The sequence below is a fragment of the Chanos chanos genome, chromosome 3 (genome assembly GCF_902362185.1).
Source record: "Chanos chanos chromosome 3, fChaCha1.1, whole genome shotgun sequence".
Lineage (NCBI taxonomy): Eukaryota > Metazoa > Chordata > Actinopteri > Gonorynchiformes > Chanidae > Chanos > Chanos chanos.
The window spans coordinates 27,567,041-27,583,105 of record NC_044497.1 but is presented as its reverse complement, the minus strand read 5'-3'; the positions used below and the strand labels follow the sequence as shown (position 1 = coordinate 27,583,105).

The following is a 16,065-nucleotide window of genomic DNA, read 5'->3' as shown; positions in this document are numbered from 1 at the left end:
TGACACACACACACAAACCGGTCTCACCTTGCATCATGTCACTTAAAAAAGAGGGCAGTTTGTGCGGCTGTGTGGAGCCACCCAGTCTGACTAGAGCCTGGCAGGAATGGGAGGGAGGGAGGGAGGGAGAGAGAGAGAGGAGAGCCTGGTTGGCAGCTAGACTCCTCTGGGACAGAGACAAGGGGCCTGGGTGATGTACAGTGTCTTGACAGCACCAGGGGAGACCCAAGACCTTACTGGTGTGTCCAGACAGCCTGACACAACGGCGGCCAGAACAATGGTTAAATCTCTAACGGAGAGTCAGTCGACGGCCAGCCTGTCGGCAATAACGCATGTCACATACCCACGGCCACAGACGCACACGGGTCACAGCAGTTCAATGACACAGCTGACGTCATTTCATAAAGTTGACATATATGGGCTAATAAAAATGACTTCTGGATTAATCGTCAGTAACTCTGGTAGGAGTGGCCCAGAGCTTGTGTGTGTCAATGTCTCTTCCCGTTTCTCAGCTGTGGGACAATCCAGTGTGTGTGTGCAGCACAAAAAACATCAACGCCAGCAACAGGAGCGGGTGTGTGCACGCACGCGCACATATACACATTCACACACACATACACAAACACAGGCCCAGACACAGACACAATCCTTCCCTGGGCTATGACAGCAGTGTCTGATACAGGCTACCTCAATGTTGATGCCACCGATCACATTCCAACTCCAGCGTCCCCTCAGTATCCAAGAGCTCCACATTTATTAAAGTCAAGAAAACAAGGTTTGCATCCCATAATGTGTTTTTATGTTGCAAACAATACCAAGTGAAAACTTTTCAACCTTCAAATATTTGTTAGAGTGTGATTGTTATTTAAGACTTGTCATTGTGACATTTTGCAATGCTTTGGTCAAAAGACAATTTTAAAAGACACATTGAGCTCATTTTTACGCATTTATTTATGTAGCAATTAATTCTCTGATTGGCTGCTGACAAGCTGGTTCAGCAGTCGGAACATCTCTGTCATTAAACGTCTGTGGTTCAGTTCTCAGTCCTTCACTTGTTCTCTTAAACTTTATGTAATCCTTCCCAAAAATACCACAAAATTTGCCTAAAAATGTCACCCTTTTGAAAAGTCCCTGCATTTTTTATTTCTCAACTTCACCAAAACCCAAACCTGGCCCCTCCAATCCCCCCGCCCCCAACCCCAGAATAAGGTTCCCATATGCAAAGCAAGTGAGGTCACAAATTAGCAACAGAGAACAATCAACATTTTTTCCCCCAAAAGGTTTTATCACCATCCTGTTCACACACAAACAACGTTCTCTCTCGTTTTTTTTTTTTTTTTACACAGCCAGAGAACAAAAAAAAAAGAAAGAAAAAAGAACAAAAAAAAAAAAAAAGATTAAACATAATAAACTCCCAAACCTTTTGTACAGAGAAAACAAACTAAATGGAGAAAATGTCTTTTTATATTAGTCCACGCTCATCCTCGGTATCTTCTCTTGGGTTTCTTGGGTTTGCGATTTATTAGGGAAGATAAAGACACACAAATATACCAAATACAGTTCTGTGTGTCAATGAGAGGCTTTGTGTGTAGTAGGCAATGACATAACGTCTGTCTCATTCGCTTAGCCCTCCAAAAATCTGCCTGTCTTCTTACATGGATTAGAAACAAGGAGGTCTTGGCCATGTCTACTATAGTGCGAATATGCATGTCATAAGTTAACAATGTGTAAGTCTAAACCAGTGTGTATGTACGTGTGCGTATGTGTGTGTGTGTGTATGTGTGTTGAACGCATGTCTGGTGTGGGTGTGTGTGTGTGTCCATATTGGGTTTAGGGAGAGTCTCTAGGCCAGACCGAAGCCCTCGGAGCACTCCTGAATGGCCAGCAGCAGCATGTGTCTCAGCTTCTCATAGCTCTCATAGGCTGGAAGGTCCAGCTGGTTAAAGCTGAGAGAGAGAGAGAGAGAGGGAGAGAGGGGGGTGGTGGTTAGAAATGATTACATTACAACTCAAAGTCTGAGTATTATAACGAAGTTATAATGAGACACAAAACAGAGGCATCTCCAGAATGTTTACCAAGTGTGTGCAGAGGGCAGGCGGTCAGTGGAGCGGTCGTCACGGTGAATCTGGAACTTCTGGATGCCGTTCATGCCCTCCAGGGCAGCGAAGCCTTGCAGTGGCACTTTGGACGTTCCCGTCACAAACTGCAGGAATTTGGCCCGGTCAGCCTGGTCGAAGGAACGCAGAGCCCGCCAGAACCACTGGATCTGTGGACAAAACAATCAACAATCAACAGGGCATGTTTTCAAACCATCAGCAATTTCTGCCAAACTGCCTGACCGTGGAATGAGGACATTTTTGTGAATTTGGACATAAAGCCTTTTGGTGCCTGCGAATGCGGGACTCACTGAGGCAAGCTGCAGAGCTGTGTCTACTTTGATGCTTTGACTCAGTATGTTTACCTGTATAGAGCTAGACTGGTATTTGTGGTACTCTGTGTTAGCCTTGAGGTCATCGATATCGATGGTGGGGAGACCAGAAATGAGCAGCTCCAGTTCCTGCTCGGTGAAGATGGAGATGAGTCTTTTGGGAATTATCTCGTAGAAACCCTCCAGGAAGGCCGCCAGCTGTTTACGGATGGCACCTGGACATGGAACGACAGATCAGTGGAAATGAGAAAAAAAAACAACTGAGCCTCCGAAAAAAGGGAGAATCTACCTGGTCCAACACTCCAAAAATCCCCCCCCCCAGACTTTGGGAAATACCAGACTATGCTAATGGAGATGTGTTGGGCCATTTGGTTGAAATCCTTTTGGCAGAAGCTTTGTGGGATCACGTTATGTCAGAACGGGGTATCGTACCAGTCATCTTCATCTGACAGACCAGATGCACATACTCCTTCTTGTTCTCTTCAGTGACCAGAATGTTTGCCCCGTTAGGTTTGAGATCTCTGACCTCACACACCCCAAACTCCTGGACCTGCAAACACAAGAGGGGAAAGGAGTCAAAGGTCCATCCCTGACGTTACCAATCTAAGAATGTGTGAGAGAGAAAGTAAAGAAAGAGAGGAGAGAGGTACCTCGGTACTGAATGTCAGTTCATAGCCCAGAGTGGATACATCGTTCTCCAGCAGGTAAACCAAGCCTTGGAAAAACGGATAGTCCTCACTCTCCATGTCGGTGTACCTGATTAGGACAACAAAGGTGGAAATTAACGGTAAATTCAACGCATTTCACCCGAGGTATACCGCATAACCCTTTCAGCTTTAAAGTCACTAAGCGACCAAAGCCGACAGAGCTTTGTGAAGTTTTCCATGGGTGAAGTACCTGACGCTTTTGCCCAGGATGTGTTTGTAGAAACTGCGTGTGAAGTAGCACTCCAGCAGTCGGTTGTCGTAGACAGCTTTGGCCACCACACGACCCACAAACTTAAAGTAGCTGAGGTGGTTGGGGTTGCAGTGAGACGAGGGGTTGATAGTGTACGTGACGCGGTCGCCGGGCGACGTACGGAACAGGGCATACATCGGGTTAAACATCTCCCTGGAGATGATCATGTACCACTCCCTCAGCAACCCACCTGCATCCTGTCCCTCTTCTCCTTCAAAAACTATATAACTGTGGAAAGAAAGGAATAAAAGAGAGAGAGAGAAGGTTGAGTGGAAACCACAGCACAGGATTTTCATCTGTGTTTGCTTGGGGGACGACAGCATGAGCAGTTGTGTGTGCTAATGGTTTCAGCATATCCACTGAGACCTGTAAGTGCAGTTATCTGTAGGAGAATGGATGTGTCAAGCTTACAAGCACCTCTTCAGCATCCACAGGTTTATTGGTGTGCTATGGAAGGCTTGTGTCTGAGTGAAAGTGGAACGGCTGAATTGGTTTCCGTGCGTCCTCTGAGAGCTCAAAGTCCCGTTGCCGTTTGTGCGTGCGTGTGTGTGTGTGTGTGTTAGTTAAACTCACAGTCTATTCTTCATGTCCTCTGGGCTCTTGCGGTGCAGTTCTCTGTATGAATCCTCAAAGACATGATCTCTCCTCACATGAACGGCCATGTCCTCCTTTCTCAGACCCTCGTCCAGACGCTCCAGCTCCTGCCGGAAATACCTGAGGGAAACACACGCCGATTCAGATCAAACCAGCCCCACCCTCTCTCTCTCTCACACACACACACACACACAAACAGAGATACAGAGGGAGGAGAAACACAAACACAGACGCTCGTCTCCTCAGAGCCACACCGTGCTGCAGGCACACATCTTCAAAAAGAGGAATGAAACCAGGTCGAAAGATAGAGGGAGAAGAAAAAGAGAACGTGATGGGGAGAAAAAAACAAAGAGCAAAAAATAAACTAAAAAACAAAGAGAAAAACCTTAGGGAGAGAATAAAAACAAACAGGTGAGACAAACAAAGAGCAGAGCGAAGAGAAAAGGATGAGACGAGAGAGAGAGAGAGAGAGAGACAGACAGACAATGTGAGGGGGAGGCAAGAGAAAGGCCTTACTTGCGCTTGACATCAAAGTCAAGGATGCGGATGTAGTCCACCAGAACGGCAAACGGACCGTCGGCCAGGTGAGTGGTGGACTGACGCAAGATCTGATTGAGCACAGTGCGATGGGTTTCTGTCAGAGAGAGAGAGAGGCACAGCCAGCAAATTTAATTAACCATTAATCAATTGTCCATTTATCCAAAGAGGTCTCATATTTTGTCATCTTCTACAGACAGGAAACAGGAAGTCTGATTCTGGTTTTTGCTGTCATATTTTATGCATGAGTGTGTGAGTAAAAGTGAGAGAGAGAGATACTTACCAGCAAAGCGTAAGAACTTCTGTGTGTCGGGGGGCAGGTTGGAGGAGATGTGCATGGAAGAGGGTTCTCTGGAGAAGAAGGGGTCCAGAGAGGAGGGGGTGGCTGGGGTGAGAGGTGCGGGAGAAAGAGGGGGTGGTTCATCTTTGATGTGGGACAGCTGGCTCTCTCTGGTGTCCCTGACTGGAGGTTTACTCTCTCGCTCTGTGGCATGCACCAGGAAAAAGGCCTCTACTGCCGGCTGCAGCACTGAGAGACAGGCAAGGGAAAAGGAGAAGGAGAGAAATGGTTAAAGGGTACAGAACAACAAAAAACCTGAATGACTGTAAAAAAGAGAGAGGTGGAGAAATCCATACAAAAAAATGAGTTATTAAGAACTCTGCAAATCCTGCGAAAGCCAAGCTCAAAAACATTCAAAGCAAAGCAAGAGTGGAATACAACCAAAATAAAACTGTCAAAGTTGGACTTCCCAGTCTTGTCGCAAGAGCATGTAAAATGTCACTGAAACAAGATTAGCATAAATATAAATGTGTCAGGGCAGGTACCCAGAACGGCGTGCTGATCATGTGACTCCTCCAGCTCCTTCAGACACTCCCCAAGCATGTCCCACAACTCATCCAACAGGAGCTGCTCACTCAACAGTGGGAGGTCAGGAACCCTCTCCTCCTGCTCCTGCTGGCTACTGCTCTCCTCACCTACAGCACAGAGGAGACGCAATCAGCTACGGCTACAGCTCCGCGCCAAACTCGGACTTACACAGAACCACACCATCACTATCCCTCACAGACTGGAAGATGTAACATTTACCCCACTAATGTAAGACATTTACATTACTCCTGTAAGACATGCTGCGATAAACCGACCACCACTAACTAATTTCACTAAACGCTGTTTAACTAATTTATAATGGTGATGAAAAACACAAATCAGTATTAGTTAGGATTTGTCTGGTGGTCAGTTGAATTGACAGGCTCACCCAGAGGTGCGGAGTCCTGCTCCAGAGGTGAAGGCTGGTCCACATCCATGGGGGAGTCGTCTCTCTGGGCCGATGGAGGCTCCGTAGCCGAATGGACCTCCGACTGAATGAGGGGGAAGGGAAGGAACAGGATGAGATTCCATGAACATGCACGCACACGCGCGCGCGCGCACACACACACACACACACAGGAGAAGAGAAAGTGTGCAGTGAAAGGGAAGGCAAGAGGCAGGGTTTTAGAGTTAAGGTATACGATACAGCAAAGCAGGACCAGACAAGTGTGTGACATGCACATCCAGAGAAATCGTCAAGAGAGGAACGGCGAGAGAGAGGGAGAGAGACAGAGAGAGAGAGAGCGAGTAAAAGAGAGGGAGAGAGAGTGAGTAAGAGAGAGGGAGAGAGGGAGCAGAAGCGCTAAAGCCATGACAGCCAGCCAAAACCATCAGGCGTAACATTCAGAGATGCTGTATCTTAGAAAAAGCACAAAGCACATTCAAAACTTCACATGACACTGCCATAACAAAACGTCACACACAACATTGGCATGACAGGCTGAAGGTCTGCAGTGTAGTGTACAGCTGTAGTATAAGTACAGCTAGATAAAGAAAAGTGTCTTGATGTGACAGAAGCAGAAATTTGGTTTTGTGTTTGAGTAAAGACACATTTGACAGTGAGGCAAGTTATAAAACGTGAGCTTATAAAAAAAGTGTGGGTCAGTGGGGTGAGAACAAACGAAATTTACAGTTTAGGAACATGTGGCAGTCAGCACAGTGCTATTGCTGTTGTTCTATAGAGGAAGTCAATGCTATTCAAGTGACCAGAAGCGGGAAATGAAACCAGGAATCTAAATTTACAGTTTCAGCATTAATACAAAAATATCCTACATTAGCTTTGCTATATAAAACAGGAGGTCATAAAAGGTCAGCAATATTGTTATGTCTTACAGAACAGACTATAGAGCATGCACAGAGGTCATCTCTATAGTCAGTTCTGTTACAGTGGATATTTTTTGTTTGTTTGTCAGGTATGGTGAGCGGTGATCAGTTCTGTGAGTTTAGCTGTGTTTGCGCGTGATGAATGGTAAGTCGTGTGAGTGGCAGTCTGCCTGCTGTCAGTGTGGCCCATGCTAACCGTGGCAGCGCTGGCCGTGCTGGCGGGGGGGTTGTTGGCTGCGGCAGTGCCCGGGGCGTGGGCAGCTGCCGCAGACGATCCAGCGGTAGCAGCGGCGGCGGCAGCGGCGACGGCGGAAGAGGACGATGAAGAGGAGGAGGGCGGAGGGGCCTGCTGTAGCCGGCGAGCCCGTTGCCCCTCTCTCACCATCTGAATGATGGCGTCGGCCTCGGCTTCCAGCTGCCGCACGGCCGCCTGGATGCTGCTGGCAGAACCCAGACTGGTGGAGCCTGTAGAGAGCAGAGAAACAGTCAATGTTCAGCTTCTCAAGACTGAATCAAGCATGGCATTCAATACTGGCCCTTAAAAAACATACACAATTTTATGGATATGTAGTAAGTGATACGTAGATTAGAGCCCAAATCCATCCAGATTAAGTAGTAGGATAGATAAGGTGTGTGTGTGTGTGTGTGTGTGTGTGTGTGTGAGACTCACTCAGTCGGCCAGTTTGCTTGGCCTTTTTGTTGGCGCGGCGTGTGTCCTCTCGGAGCTGAATGATGACCTGTAGGACGCGGAGGAAGAACTTCTGCGTGGAGGTCTTGGAGGTGAGGGAGCTCATGCAGGGTAACTGCAGCTCCCGCCCGCCCAGAGTGCGCTTCTGAGCAGCCACAATCACCACGCTCTCTGTCCCATCAAATCTAAAGAGATCACGTATAGGAATAAGAATACAAGGTTAAAGAATGCATTTAGTTTTCTGTTTACTTACTGATGCGTGACAGAATAATTTACCTGAACTCTAGAGGAAAACATTCTAGTGAGGGAAAACTACAATACTTTTTTTTTGCTCCTCCTTACTCTTTGTGGTGTCAGTGTGCACTAACCTGCTGGTCATTTTGCCCTTGAGACGGGCTGAGATGGACGGGTCCTCGTGAGACGCTTCAGGAGACTGGGCGTCGGCCCGTGCTCTCCTCTGCTGCTCCAGATTATACTCCCTCAGCTCTGCCAGTAAAGTGCCTACAGACAGAGAGAGACAGACAGACACAGAGAGAGACAGAGAGAGAGAGAGAGAGAGACACACACAGACAGAGACAGAGAGAGAGAGAGAGAGAGAGAGAGAGAGAGAAGGACAAATGAAGGTGAGACTTCAACATGACAAACCACAGCGAGGTTGTGTAAACGTGGATGTGGGTAGAGTAGAGCGACTGACCGATTTGTTTGCAGAGAGTGTAACCGAGATGGCGAGCCCCACTGAGCAGGAGTCGTAGCACAGTGTCGCGCGTCTGGGCGTCACCTCTGGAGAGCTGTAGCAGGATGTTGGCCGCGTCTTCCAGCCCTTCCTCCGAACAGGAGTGGGAGGTCAGCACCTGGGGGAGATGTGACAGGGAGTTAACAAATACAGAACCAGCTCTGGGCTTGTTCTGGGTCAGTGCTGGGGAGCTGGCCTGCCACTGAAGCCCAACAATAACTCATCATGCTGAGTGTGTGCGCGTGTGTGTGTGTGTCGTACCTCCACAGCAAGCTGCAGCTGTTTCTCTGTTAGCCCAGTGGAAGCCAACTTGGCGTCGGTGTCTGTGGTGGGCGCTGCCACCTTCTGTTTTCCTGCTTATACAGAAACAACAATTCAAATGTCTGTGGCTACAGCTAAAAGCATTAAAATGTCACAAATAAAAACAAACAAAAGGAAAAAACACACGAGGAAGAAATTGAAACAAAGTGCCTGAACGCTTCATTAATACATATTGAGTCTAACAGTGAGTCCAGGTGAGTGTATCAGAGTGTTGTGCGTGCAGTTTTTACCAGCACTGGTCCCTGTGGTAGTGGTGGTGGTAGCCACAGTAGTAGCAGTAGTTGGAGCAGCAGTAGTGGAGGGCTGGGCTGGCGCCAGGACTGTCCCTGAGGCAGCGCCTTGATTGGCTGCGGTGGTGACCGCCCCGGAGCCCGTGGCAGGCTGGGCGGTGGCGGCGGTGGCGGAGGCCTGGGGCACGGGGTGGGCTGCGGGCACCTCGGTGGCTTTGTTGTCGGGCAGGGCGATGGAGATGAGGGAGAGCAGGCGTAGCAGCTTCTCGGTGAGCAGGGAGCTGCGTCGGATCACAGGGTGAGAGAGCATGTTCATCAGCTGGCCCAGAGGAGACGCCTCCAGGCTGAGCTGGGCGCCGTCTGCGTCGCTGGCGCTGCCCAGAGGCACTGTCTTCATGGAGGCCTTGCCCTTACGGCTCACATTCATGTTGTCCAGCTTGACCAGCAGGTCCCAGAAATCGGTGGAGATTCCCAGGGACTGGGGCGTGGCCGAGGAGGAGCTCAGGGAGTTGTGGGTGGAAGAGGGGGTGCCGGGAGTTCCGGAGGGGTTGGTTTGGGATGCGCCTCCTGTCCTGCACCCCCCGGTAGTGGAGATGGTGCCACTACACAGACGAGAGTCCAGGTCAGAGGAGGAAGAGGACAGGGGGTCCTTACAGCGCTGCTGAGTGAAGTGACTTGGGAATACCTATACAGAGGGACAAAGATCATGTTAAAAAAAACAGGACAAATACATCAGCTCCCATAAATAAACTGGGTTTAACCCATACAAAATGGCTTACGTATAAGGCTTAAATGTAAAGCACATGTACCTTGGCCAGCTGGATGAGAGTGTCTAACACATGCCGACACACGACAGGTGCAGCCTGTGGGTGTATGTGTACTGTGGATCCTCCTCCACTCCCTGTGCAGGCCACTCCAGTTCCAGTCCCCGAAACACCTCCTCCGCCCATCCCTCCCGATCCCACGGACCCTCCAGCGGAGTGCCGCTCGGCATGCTTCCGGCTGGAGGCTCGCTGGATCTGGAAGATGTTGGTCCGGCAGCCCAAGGCTGCGTCCATGGAAACCGAGAGCCAGGACAGCTGGCTGGAGCTCCGCGACTCCACTCGGTTTAACAACTCCAACGAGGAGGACGAGGATGAAGAAGCCATGGCGGCTTGGGAGGCGGAGGCCGAACCCTTGCTCCCGCCTGATGAGCCCTGGCCTATGGAGCGTTTGCCGCGGGCCTCGTCGAGCCGAGCCGTCTCCAGGCACAGTTCGCTCTCACTGCTACGCTGCAGAATGGACAGCAGGCTGCGGATAACCCAGCCGCGCGTCTGAGAGTGGTAGCACAGGTTACGCAATACCCTGTGCAGCCGGCTGGTGTTCAGCTTGGGCTCGTCCACGAAGAGCAGAACCAACAAGCAGGAGAGAGCTTCATGGTCCAGCAGGAGACGCCCACGCAGACGGAGCAAAGAGTCCACACTGGAGCTGGAGGGACTGCAAAAAAACCCCCACAGAAACACAACAACAGGAGAATTAAACACCTAGTTAAATGTGACCTTAAAGGGGAATTCTTCCACAAAGCAGGACTTCTCAGGTAACTTCAGTCCAAAGTAAAAACTGTCTAATAGGAGAACAGTTATGTAACATTTGTATTAGACAGTCCTGACTTCTGGCTCAAATTATCTGGCTGAGTAAGAAACTTATCCCTGGACCAACAGGAGCAGCTCTGTGGTCCAGCAGAGATAAAACCAAACCAGTCATTAAGAAGTGAGCAAATTCCACTTCCTGTTGCACTTTTCAAAATGTGCTCTTACACACATACACACACTCACTCACCGACTGTGGTTGGCGCTGCCACCCATCTGGAATGTTCCTCCTCTCTGCACGGCCAGGCGGGTGTACTGCACCCCACGGTTTCCGCCCAGTCGGCTGGTGAAGGCGGGAGAGCGCAGGATGGCCGACAGGGCAGAGGAGGAGCTGTGGCCGAACAGACGCTCGTGCATCAGCTGCCTCTGCCTGGCCTCCTGCTCACGCCGCAGCGCCGCCGCTTCGGCCGCGATGTCGGGGGGCATCACGGCCAGCACGCTGTCTTCCATGTCCTCCAGCACGGAGCGGCGCAGCTCCGACGGCAGGGTCTGGATGAAGGTGACCGGGTCGAGAGGCTGGTCACCCGGAGGGGGCTGCTGGGCCAGTTCCCGCCGCTGCTGCTCCGCACGTTGTTGGGCCAGAACCTGAGACACAAAGATTGAGGCAAAAGAACAGATGAATCGTTTTTTATTTTCACGCGAGAAACCGAATACCACAGTACAGAACTGTTAAAACCTGCTCTCTGATTCTCACCTCTTCCTGTATGGCAGGTGGTAAGGCGGCGAGGAACTCCGGGCTGACCTCAGTCACTCCTGCACCTCCACCCAGCACTGGGGCTGCTGAGGAGGACAGGGAGGAGGAAGCAGGGGGACGAGATGGAGGTCTGATTCCCAGCTGGTTTTGGAGAACCTCCCTTCGGATATCCTCAGGAAGGGCGGCCAAAAATGAGGGATCTACGCCCTCTGGCAGACTAATGCCTGCAACCAGAGAGCAATCAAAATGCGAGACAGAAGGAGAAAAGCAGGAGAGATTCCGGAGAAAACGCATGACTTTGACCCCTTTTGTCTCAATGGTTAAGGTGGCTCGCTGGCTTTCATTCTGCCACTCACCTGCTAGAGGGTCGTCCTCTTCGTTGCTGGTGGATGGGAGGGGCTCCTCCTGAATGGCCTGAGATTGGCTGTCTGCGCTGTCACTCCTAGGCATAGTCTCTCCAGGTGAAGAGACAGACGTGGAGCTGAGAGGGTAGATGGAGTAGTTTTGCGTCAATCCACAAAGAAAAACAAATAGAGCCGCTTCAAGTTCGTTTACTAATGAACGTTATTCTGATAATAAATAAATAAATAAATAAATAAATAAAACACACACAAAAAAAAATTAAAAACAACTCACCCAGTCTCTGCATCTGTTTGCCTGTCTGTCAGCCCACTGTCACCACTTCCAGACAGTTCCTGGGACATGTGATTCGGCTGTGCCGAGCTAGGGGCGGGCTCTTCCTGCGTTGCAGAGGCGGGGCTACTGGTATCCATGGGAGACCCTTCCAGTTGTGAAATGCCGACAGGAACAGGCTCTGAACTCTCTGCTATATCTGGACTGAGTGAAGCTGGGAAAAACATCAGAGAGAGTATAACTGTTTTTGCAACAAAAAAGCGTCAAGAGATTCCCTAGTCAACACCAATTATGGCTTACAAATGGAAACAAAATTAGGATAAATGGTCACTTCACAAACCTTCAACCTACTGAATAAACATTAACATTTGTGACAAAATGAGACATGCACGGAACGCATGTTAAGTGCAGCTGGATCACAGCCCATGTGAGTTATCATTTAAGAACCAAATAACTTGGGAGAAACTGGATGCTGCAAGAAATAGCTGTTCTGGAAGGGAGTGGTGGGGGGGGCAGTCAAGAATGGATGTGTATGCCCCTCCTTCTGTGTAAAACACAGTGATTAAAGTTGGTTTGAAATTTAAATTTTAATGTCTACCTTCCCTGACTGCATCCAATGCTTCTCCTCCTCCTCCTCCTCCACCTCCTCCTCCTCCCTCACCGATAGTGGGCGCGGGGGACATTTCCATCTGGGACGCCTCGGCTTCGCAATTTGGCCTGTCGGGCGCCGAAAGCTGGGGCAGTCCTGTCCCAGCCAAGGCCCCGAGCGAATCGGCATTCGAGTCAGCCAGCAGGAGCTCAGCGATTGGCTGGTGCACTTGCTGGCTGATGGCTGTCTCCAAGGACACCAGGGCCTGTTCGTGAGGAGCAGGGGTGGTGGGGGTGACCTCTCCTGATGGAGGCGCAGTGAGGAAACCCTCTGACGTGCGGGGAGGATCCAAACAAGAAGAAACCCCACCCTGCGCTTGCTCTCCTTCTGAAGAGAGGCAAGAGAAAGAAAGAGGGATAAATGGAAGAGGCAGAAAAAAATTTCATCCACTCTTTTAGGATTTCAGGACTGTAGAGTTAAGAGAGCAGAGGGAATATTCCAGTCTGTCGCAGTGGCTGTAATGTGGAAGGCAGTAAGTTGTATAGTTATCTCCTTCAAGGGCCACACTATCCTGATCCCCAACAACAACACAACTTACTACCTCACTGCAGCACAGCCAAAAGGAGCATCCTCACTCCCTCCATTATCCATCAGCTTCTCATTAGTCACAACAATCAACCACCGCACAAATCCAACCAAACGAGAATGAACAAGGCAACCTGACACGCATCAGTAGGGCAAAAAAGTCTAAAATACAAATTGGGCAGTAACACAAGGAAAAAAGGGGAAAAAACATTTTATGGCTAATAAATGCGATTATATTGCAGTTCTTTTTCTGTTGCCTAGCAGCAGCTACCCGGCAACAGCACGGATCGAAGCAGCACGGTCTCCCGGGTAATCTCCTTTCCGTCGTCATGCGGTTGCCGTGGGAAAGACAGTAGACTGTATAGTTATCTCCCAGATCTGGTGTGATCCTAAACTATACAAACTACTACCTCAGCCCACAGCACGCAGAAGCAGCCTGGCCAACGAAGACCGCTCACAGAACGTCCAACAGCCAATCAGGGCCCAGGGAATTACAAAGTTAATCGAATGGAGCAGGAACATATATGGTCGTGAACAGGGAGAGTATAAAGAATGCACAAAAAACATTTTTAAGATGTTGTTAATGGGTAGCTTGTTCAGTGTAAAAAAAGACAGTGATGGATTAATTAAATGAGCTATAATATAAAATATGGTGACAGTACCAGCTGTGTTCTCTCCGGCTCCATTCCCAGTTCCCAGGCCAGAACCCTGTGGAGGGAGAAGCAACAGCGTGAAAAACATGAGAGCAATAGTGCCCGTCTCTGGTTGGCTGCTCCTCTGTGCCCTGATCTTAATGAAATATTGATCTGCTGATTCCCTTCGCTTCACGCCCTGTCTATGCTCATAATGATCTCCTTCTCCCTCTCACCTGTAGGCTCTGCTCCCTGCTCTCCTCTGTGGCTGAGGCGCTCCTCTCGTTTTGCTTGGCCTCCTCTTCCTCGGCCAGCTGCCTCCTCCTCTTCTCCCTACGCTCCTCAAGCTCTTCATCTCTCAGATTCTCCAAGTGTTGCAGGATGGGCACTTTCACCACTGACAGACACACAGAGATAGTGAAGTCAAGTTGTGTGTGTGTGTGTGAGCATGTGTGTGTGTGCGTGTGTTAAAGGGAAGGTAAAAGATCTTCATAACAGAGCTTTCATTTGCTGTACCTGCCACACAGTCATGCATGCTCTCTGCATCCAACACTTTACACTCATCTGTCCATCTGGTTAAGGCTGTAGGTATGCTGGACAGGGTTCCTGAAGGAGAAAGAGAGAGAAAACTGAGTGTGTGTGTGTGTGTGTGCGTGTGTGTATCCCAGTGAGAGTGTGTGCAGAAGCATGGGCTGGTGTATTTTCGCTCAGTTTTACTGTGGGGTTGTGACGGACCGGCTTGTCCTCCTGTGCTGCTCTGTTCATGGAAGAAGTCGTCCAGCAGCTCGTCGTCAGAACGGGCGATGATGTGAACATCCTCGTTGCCAACCAGCAGGCGGGCGCGGCCACGGGACTGCAGAGGTAAAGAGCTGGAGAGCTGCAAGATGTCTGCTGCAGCACTGGGCCCCAACAACCTGAGAGAGAGACAGAGAGAGAGAGAGAGAGAGAGAGAGAGAGAGTGAAAGGGAGAGAAAGAGAGACAGAGAGAGAGAGAGAGAGAGTGAGAGAAACAGAGTGAAAAATAGAAGGAGAGAGAGAGAGAGAGAGAGAGAGAGAGAGAGAGAAAAAGGGAGAGAAAGAGAGACAGAGAGAGAGAGAGAGAGTGAGAGAAACAGAGTGAAAAATAGAAGGAGAGAGAGAGAGAGAGAGAGAGAGAAAAAGGGAGAGAAAGAGAGACAGAGAGAGAGAGAGAGTGAGAGAAACAGAGTGAAAAATAGAAGGAGAGAGAGAGAGAAAAAGGGAGAGAAAGAGAGACAGAGAGAGAGAGAGAGAGTGAGAGAAACAGAGTGAAAAATAGAAGGAGAGAGAGAGAGAGTGTGAAAGAGAAGGGGAGAGAGAGAGAGAGAGAGGGATCAAAACGTCCAGAGTCAATCATCATTCTTGGTCAATGCCAGTGCACTAAGAGAGATACAAATGTGTCCAGATTATTCAGGTACACCTTCCTCCTCCTCTTCTTCTTTTCTCACTGTATCGAAAGGTCAAAATCTGAAGCATTTGCTCACCTCTGCAAAATGAGTGGGGGGTTAGGCTGGCGGTTGCCAGGGTAATGGACGTGGATGGTGTGGCCGGTGTTGGCGGAGAGCTGACGGAGGGTGCGTTGGCTGCGACCCATGCCCTGTGCCAACCTGCTGCTGGTGCCAGCTCCACCCAGGGTGAGTGAGCCATGATCAGCGTGACGTACCATCAGTGGATGGGAGCTGGGGATATTTCCTGGTGATGGAGGGATGTCGGCTAAAGCAATAGGAGAAACAGAGAAGACAAAAACAATAAACGTTAGAGAACAACAGGATCTGTTCCCATTTTAAACATATCAGTCAAAGCAAAAACATTCCCCTGTATTTTATAAAAGAAAGATTATATCAATACATTTGATTACTCATATGGCTCCTTGGCTTTTCTTTTAAAGAAAAGGAAAAAAGCCAATTTTTAAGTCACCATCTGACAACTGTCAAAAGTGTTTCCATTTCAAAGCAGTCAATTCAGAATAAAAAAAATTAAACTAAGAACAGATATTAAAACGATGATTCACCTGAAGTGGAGAACATGTTGTCAAACTCAATTATGAGGTCATCATCCCGATCGAATCTCTCAAAACGTATGTGTGGAGCAGCGTTGATGTCCGGGAAATCTTCGTCCAGCTCCATCTCTGAGCCTTCATCATCATCATCCTCATCTCCCTCTTCATCATCCTGAAAGAGAGAGGGATCCATTGAAATGTTCAGAGTCAGGCACACAGACTTCAGAAGTCGGTGTGTGTCACAGCTAAAGGAGGAAAAAAACAAAAACAAAACACAAAACCCCACTCCTGAACCACCATCCTAACCTGATCCTCCTCCTCTTCTTCTTCTTCCTCCTCTTCCTCATCCTGACTGTCTTCATCTTCATTGCTGCCACTGGAGTCTTCCTCCTGAGTGTGCTCCTCGTCCTCAGGTTCCAGAATGTTCATGGAGTCTGAGAGAGGGGAGGGAGGAGACGACAGAGAAATGAGAAGACAGCATAAACATTTGCTACATGAAATGTTTAGGCTGTCCTCTCAAAGGACACGTCACATGCCTAAAAAGGACCAAACGCACTGAACAAGTCTGTCTCTACATTTCAACACATGACTGAAGCCTCTCTATTTCA

The 16,065-nt window shown here is 49.2% G+C and overlaps 1 protein-coding gene across 4 annotated transcripts in view; it reads right to left on the bottom strand.

Annotated features, from left to right (window-relative positions):
- Nucleotides 1-1,415: 1,415 nt before the first annotated feature.
- huwe1 (HECT, UBA and WWE domain containing E3 ubiquitin protein ligase 1) overlaps nucleotides 1,416-16,065 on the bottom strand; it is a 37,781-nt gene continuing 23,131 nt past the window's right edge. Inside the window, exons 53-82 of one of the 4 annotated variants that reach the window (XM_030770023.1) lie at nucleotides 15,764-15,891; nucleotides 15,470-15,629; nucleotides 14,943-15,171; nucleotides 14,176-14,354; nucleotides 13,957-14,046; nucleotides 13,677-13,837; nucleotides 13,471-13,516; nucleotides 12,233-12,610; nucleotides 11,638-11,848; nucleotides 11,358-11,482; nucleotides 11,002-11,225; nucleotides 10,498-10,892; nucleotides 9,489-10,155; nucleotides 8,680-9,364; nucleotides 8,390-8,484; nucleotides 8,090-8,246; nucleotides 7,764-7,896; nucleotides 7,378-7,580; nucleotides 6,904-7,172; nucleotides 5,773-5,875; nucleotides 5,342-5,491; nucleotides 4,800-5,045; nucleotides 4,496-4,613; nucleotides 3,959-4,099; nucleotides 3,326-3,613; nucleotides 3,079-3,184; nucleotides 2,861-2,978; nucleotides 2,462-2,643; nucleotides 2,076-2,266; nucleotides 1,416-1,946 (exon numbers count right to left, since the gene is read on the bottom strand). In XM_030770023.1, the coding sequence (XP_030625883.1) occupies nucleotides 1,844-1,946; nucleotides 2,076-2,266; nucleotides 2,462-2,643; nucleotides 2,861-2,978; nucleotides 3,079-3,184; nucleotides 3,326-3,613; nucleotides 3,959-4,099; nucleotides 4,496-4,613; nucleotides 4,800-5,045; nucleotides 5,342-5,491; nucleotides 5,773-5,875; nucleotides 6,904-7,172; nucleotides 7,378-7,580; nucleotides 7,764-7,896; nucleotides 8,090-8,246; nucleotides 8,390-8,484; nucleotides 8,680-9,364; nucleotides 9,489-10,155; nucleotides 10,498-10,892; nucleotides 11,002-11,225; nucleotides 11,358-11,482; nucleotides 11,638-11,848; nucleotides 12,233-12,610; nucleotides 13,471-13,516; nucleotides 13,677-13,837; nucleotides 13,957-14,046; nucleotides 14,176-14,354; nucleotides 14,943-15,171; nucleotides 15,470-15,629; nucleotides 15,764-15,891 (6,281 nt within the window). In that variant the 3' untranslated portion in view covers nucleotides 1,416-1,843. The remainder of the gene's footprint in view (nucleotides 1,947-2,075; nucleotides 2,267-2,461; nucleotides 2,644-2,860; nucleotides 2,979-3,078; nucleotides 3,185-3,325; nucleotides 3,614-3,958; nucleotides 4,100-4,495; nucleotides 4,614-4,799; nucleotides 5,046-5,341; nucleotides 5,492-5,772; nucleotides 5,876-6,903; nucleotides 7,173-7,377; nucleotides 7,581-7,763; nucleotides 7,897-8,089; nucleotides 8,247-8,389; nucleotides 8,485-8,679; nucleotides 9,365-9,488; nucleotides 10,156-10,497; nucleotides 10,893-11,001; nucleotides 11,226-11,357; nucleotides 11,483-11,637; nucleotides 11,849-12,232; nucleotides 12,611-13,470; nucleotides 13,517-13,676; nucleotides 13,838-13,956; nucleotides 14,047-14,175; nucleotides 14,355-14,942; nucleotides 15,172-15,469; nucleotides 15,630-15,763; nucleotides 15,892-16,065) is intronic. The other 3 variants (XM_030770027.1, XM_030770025.1, XM_030770026.1) reach the window with 3 other exon arrangements.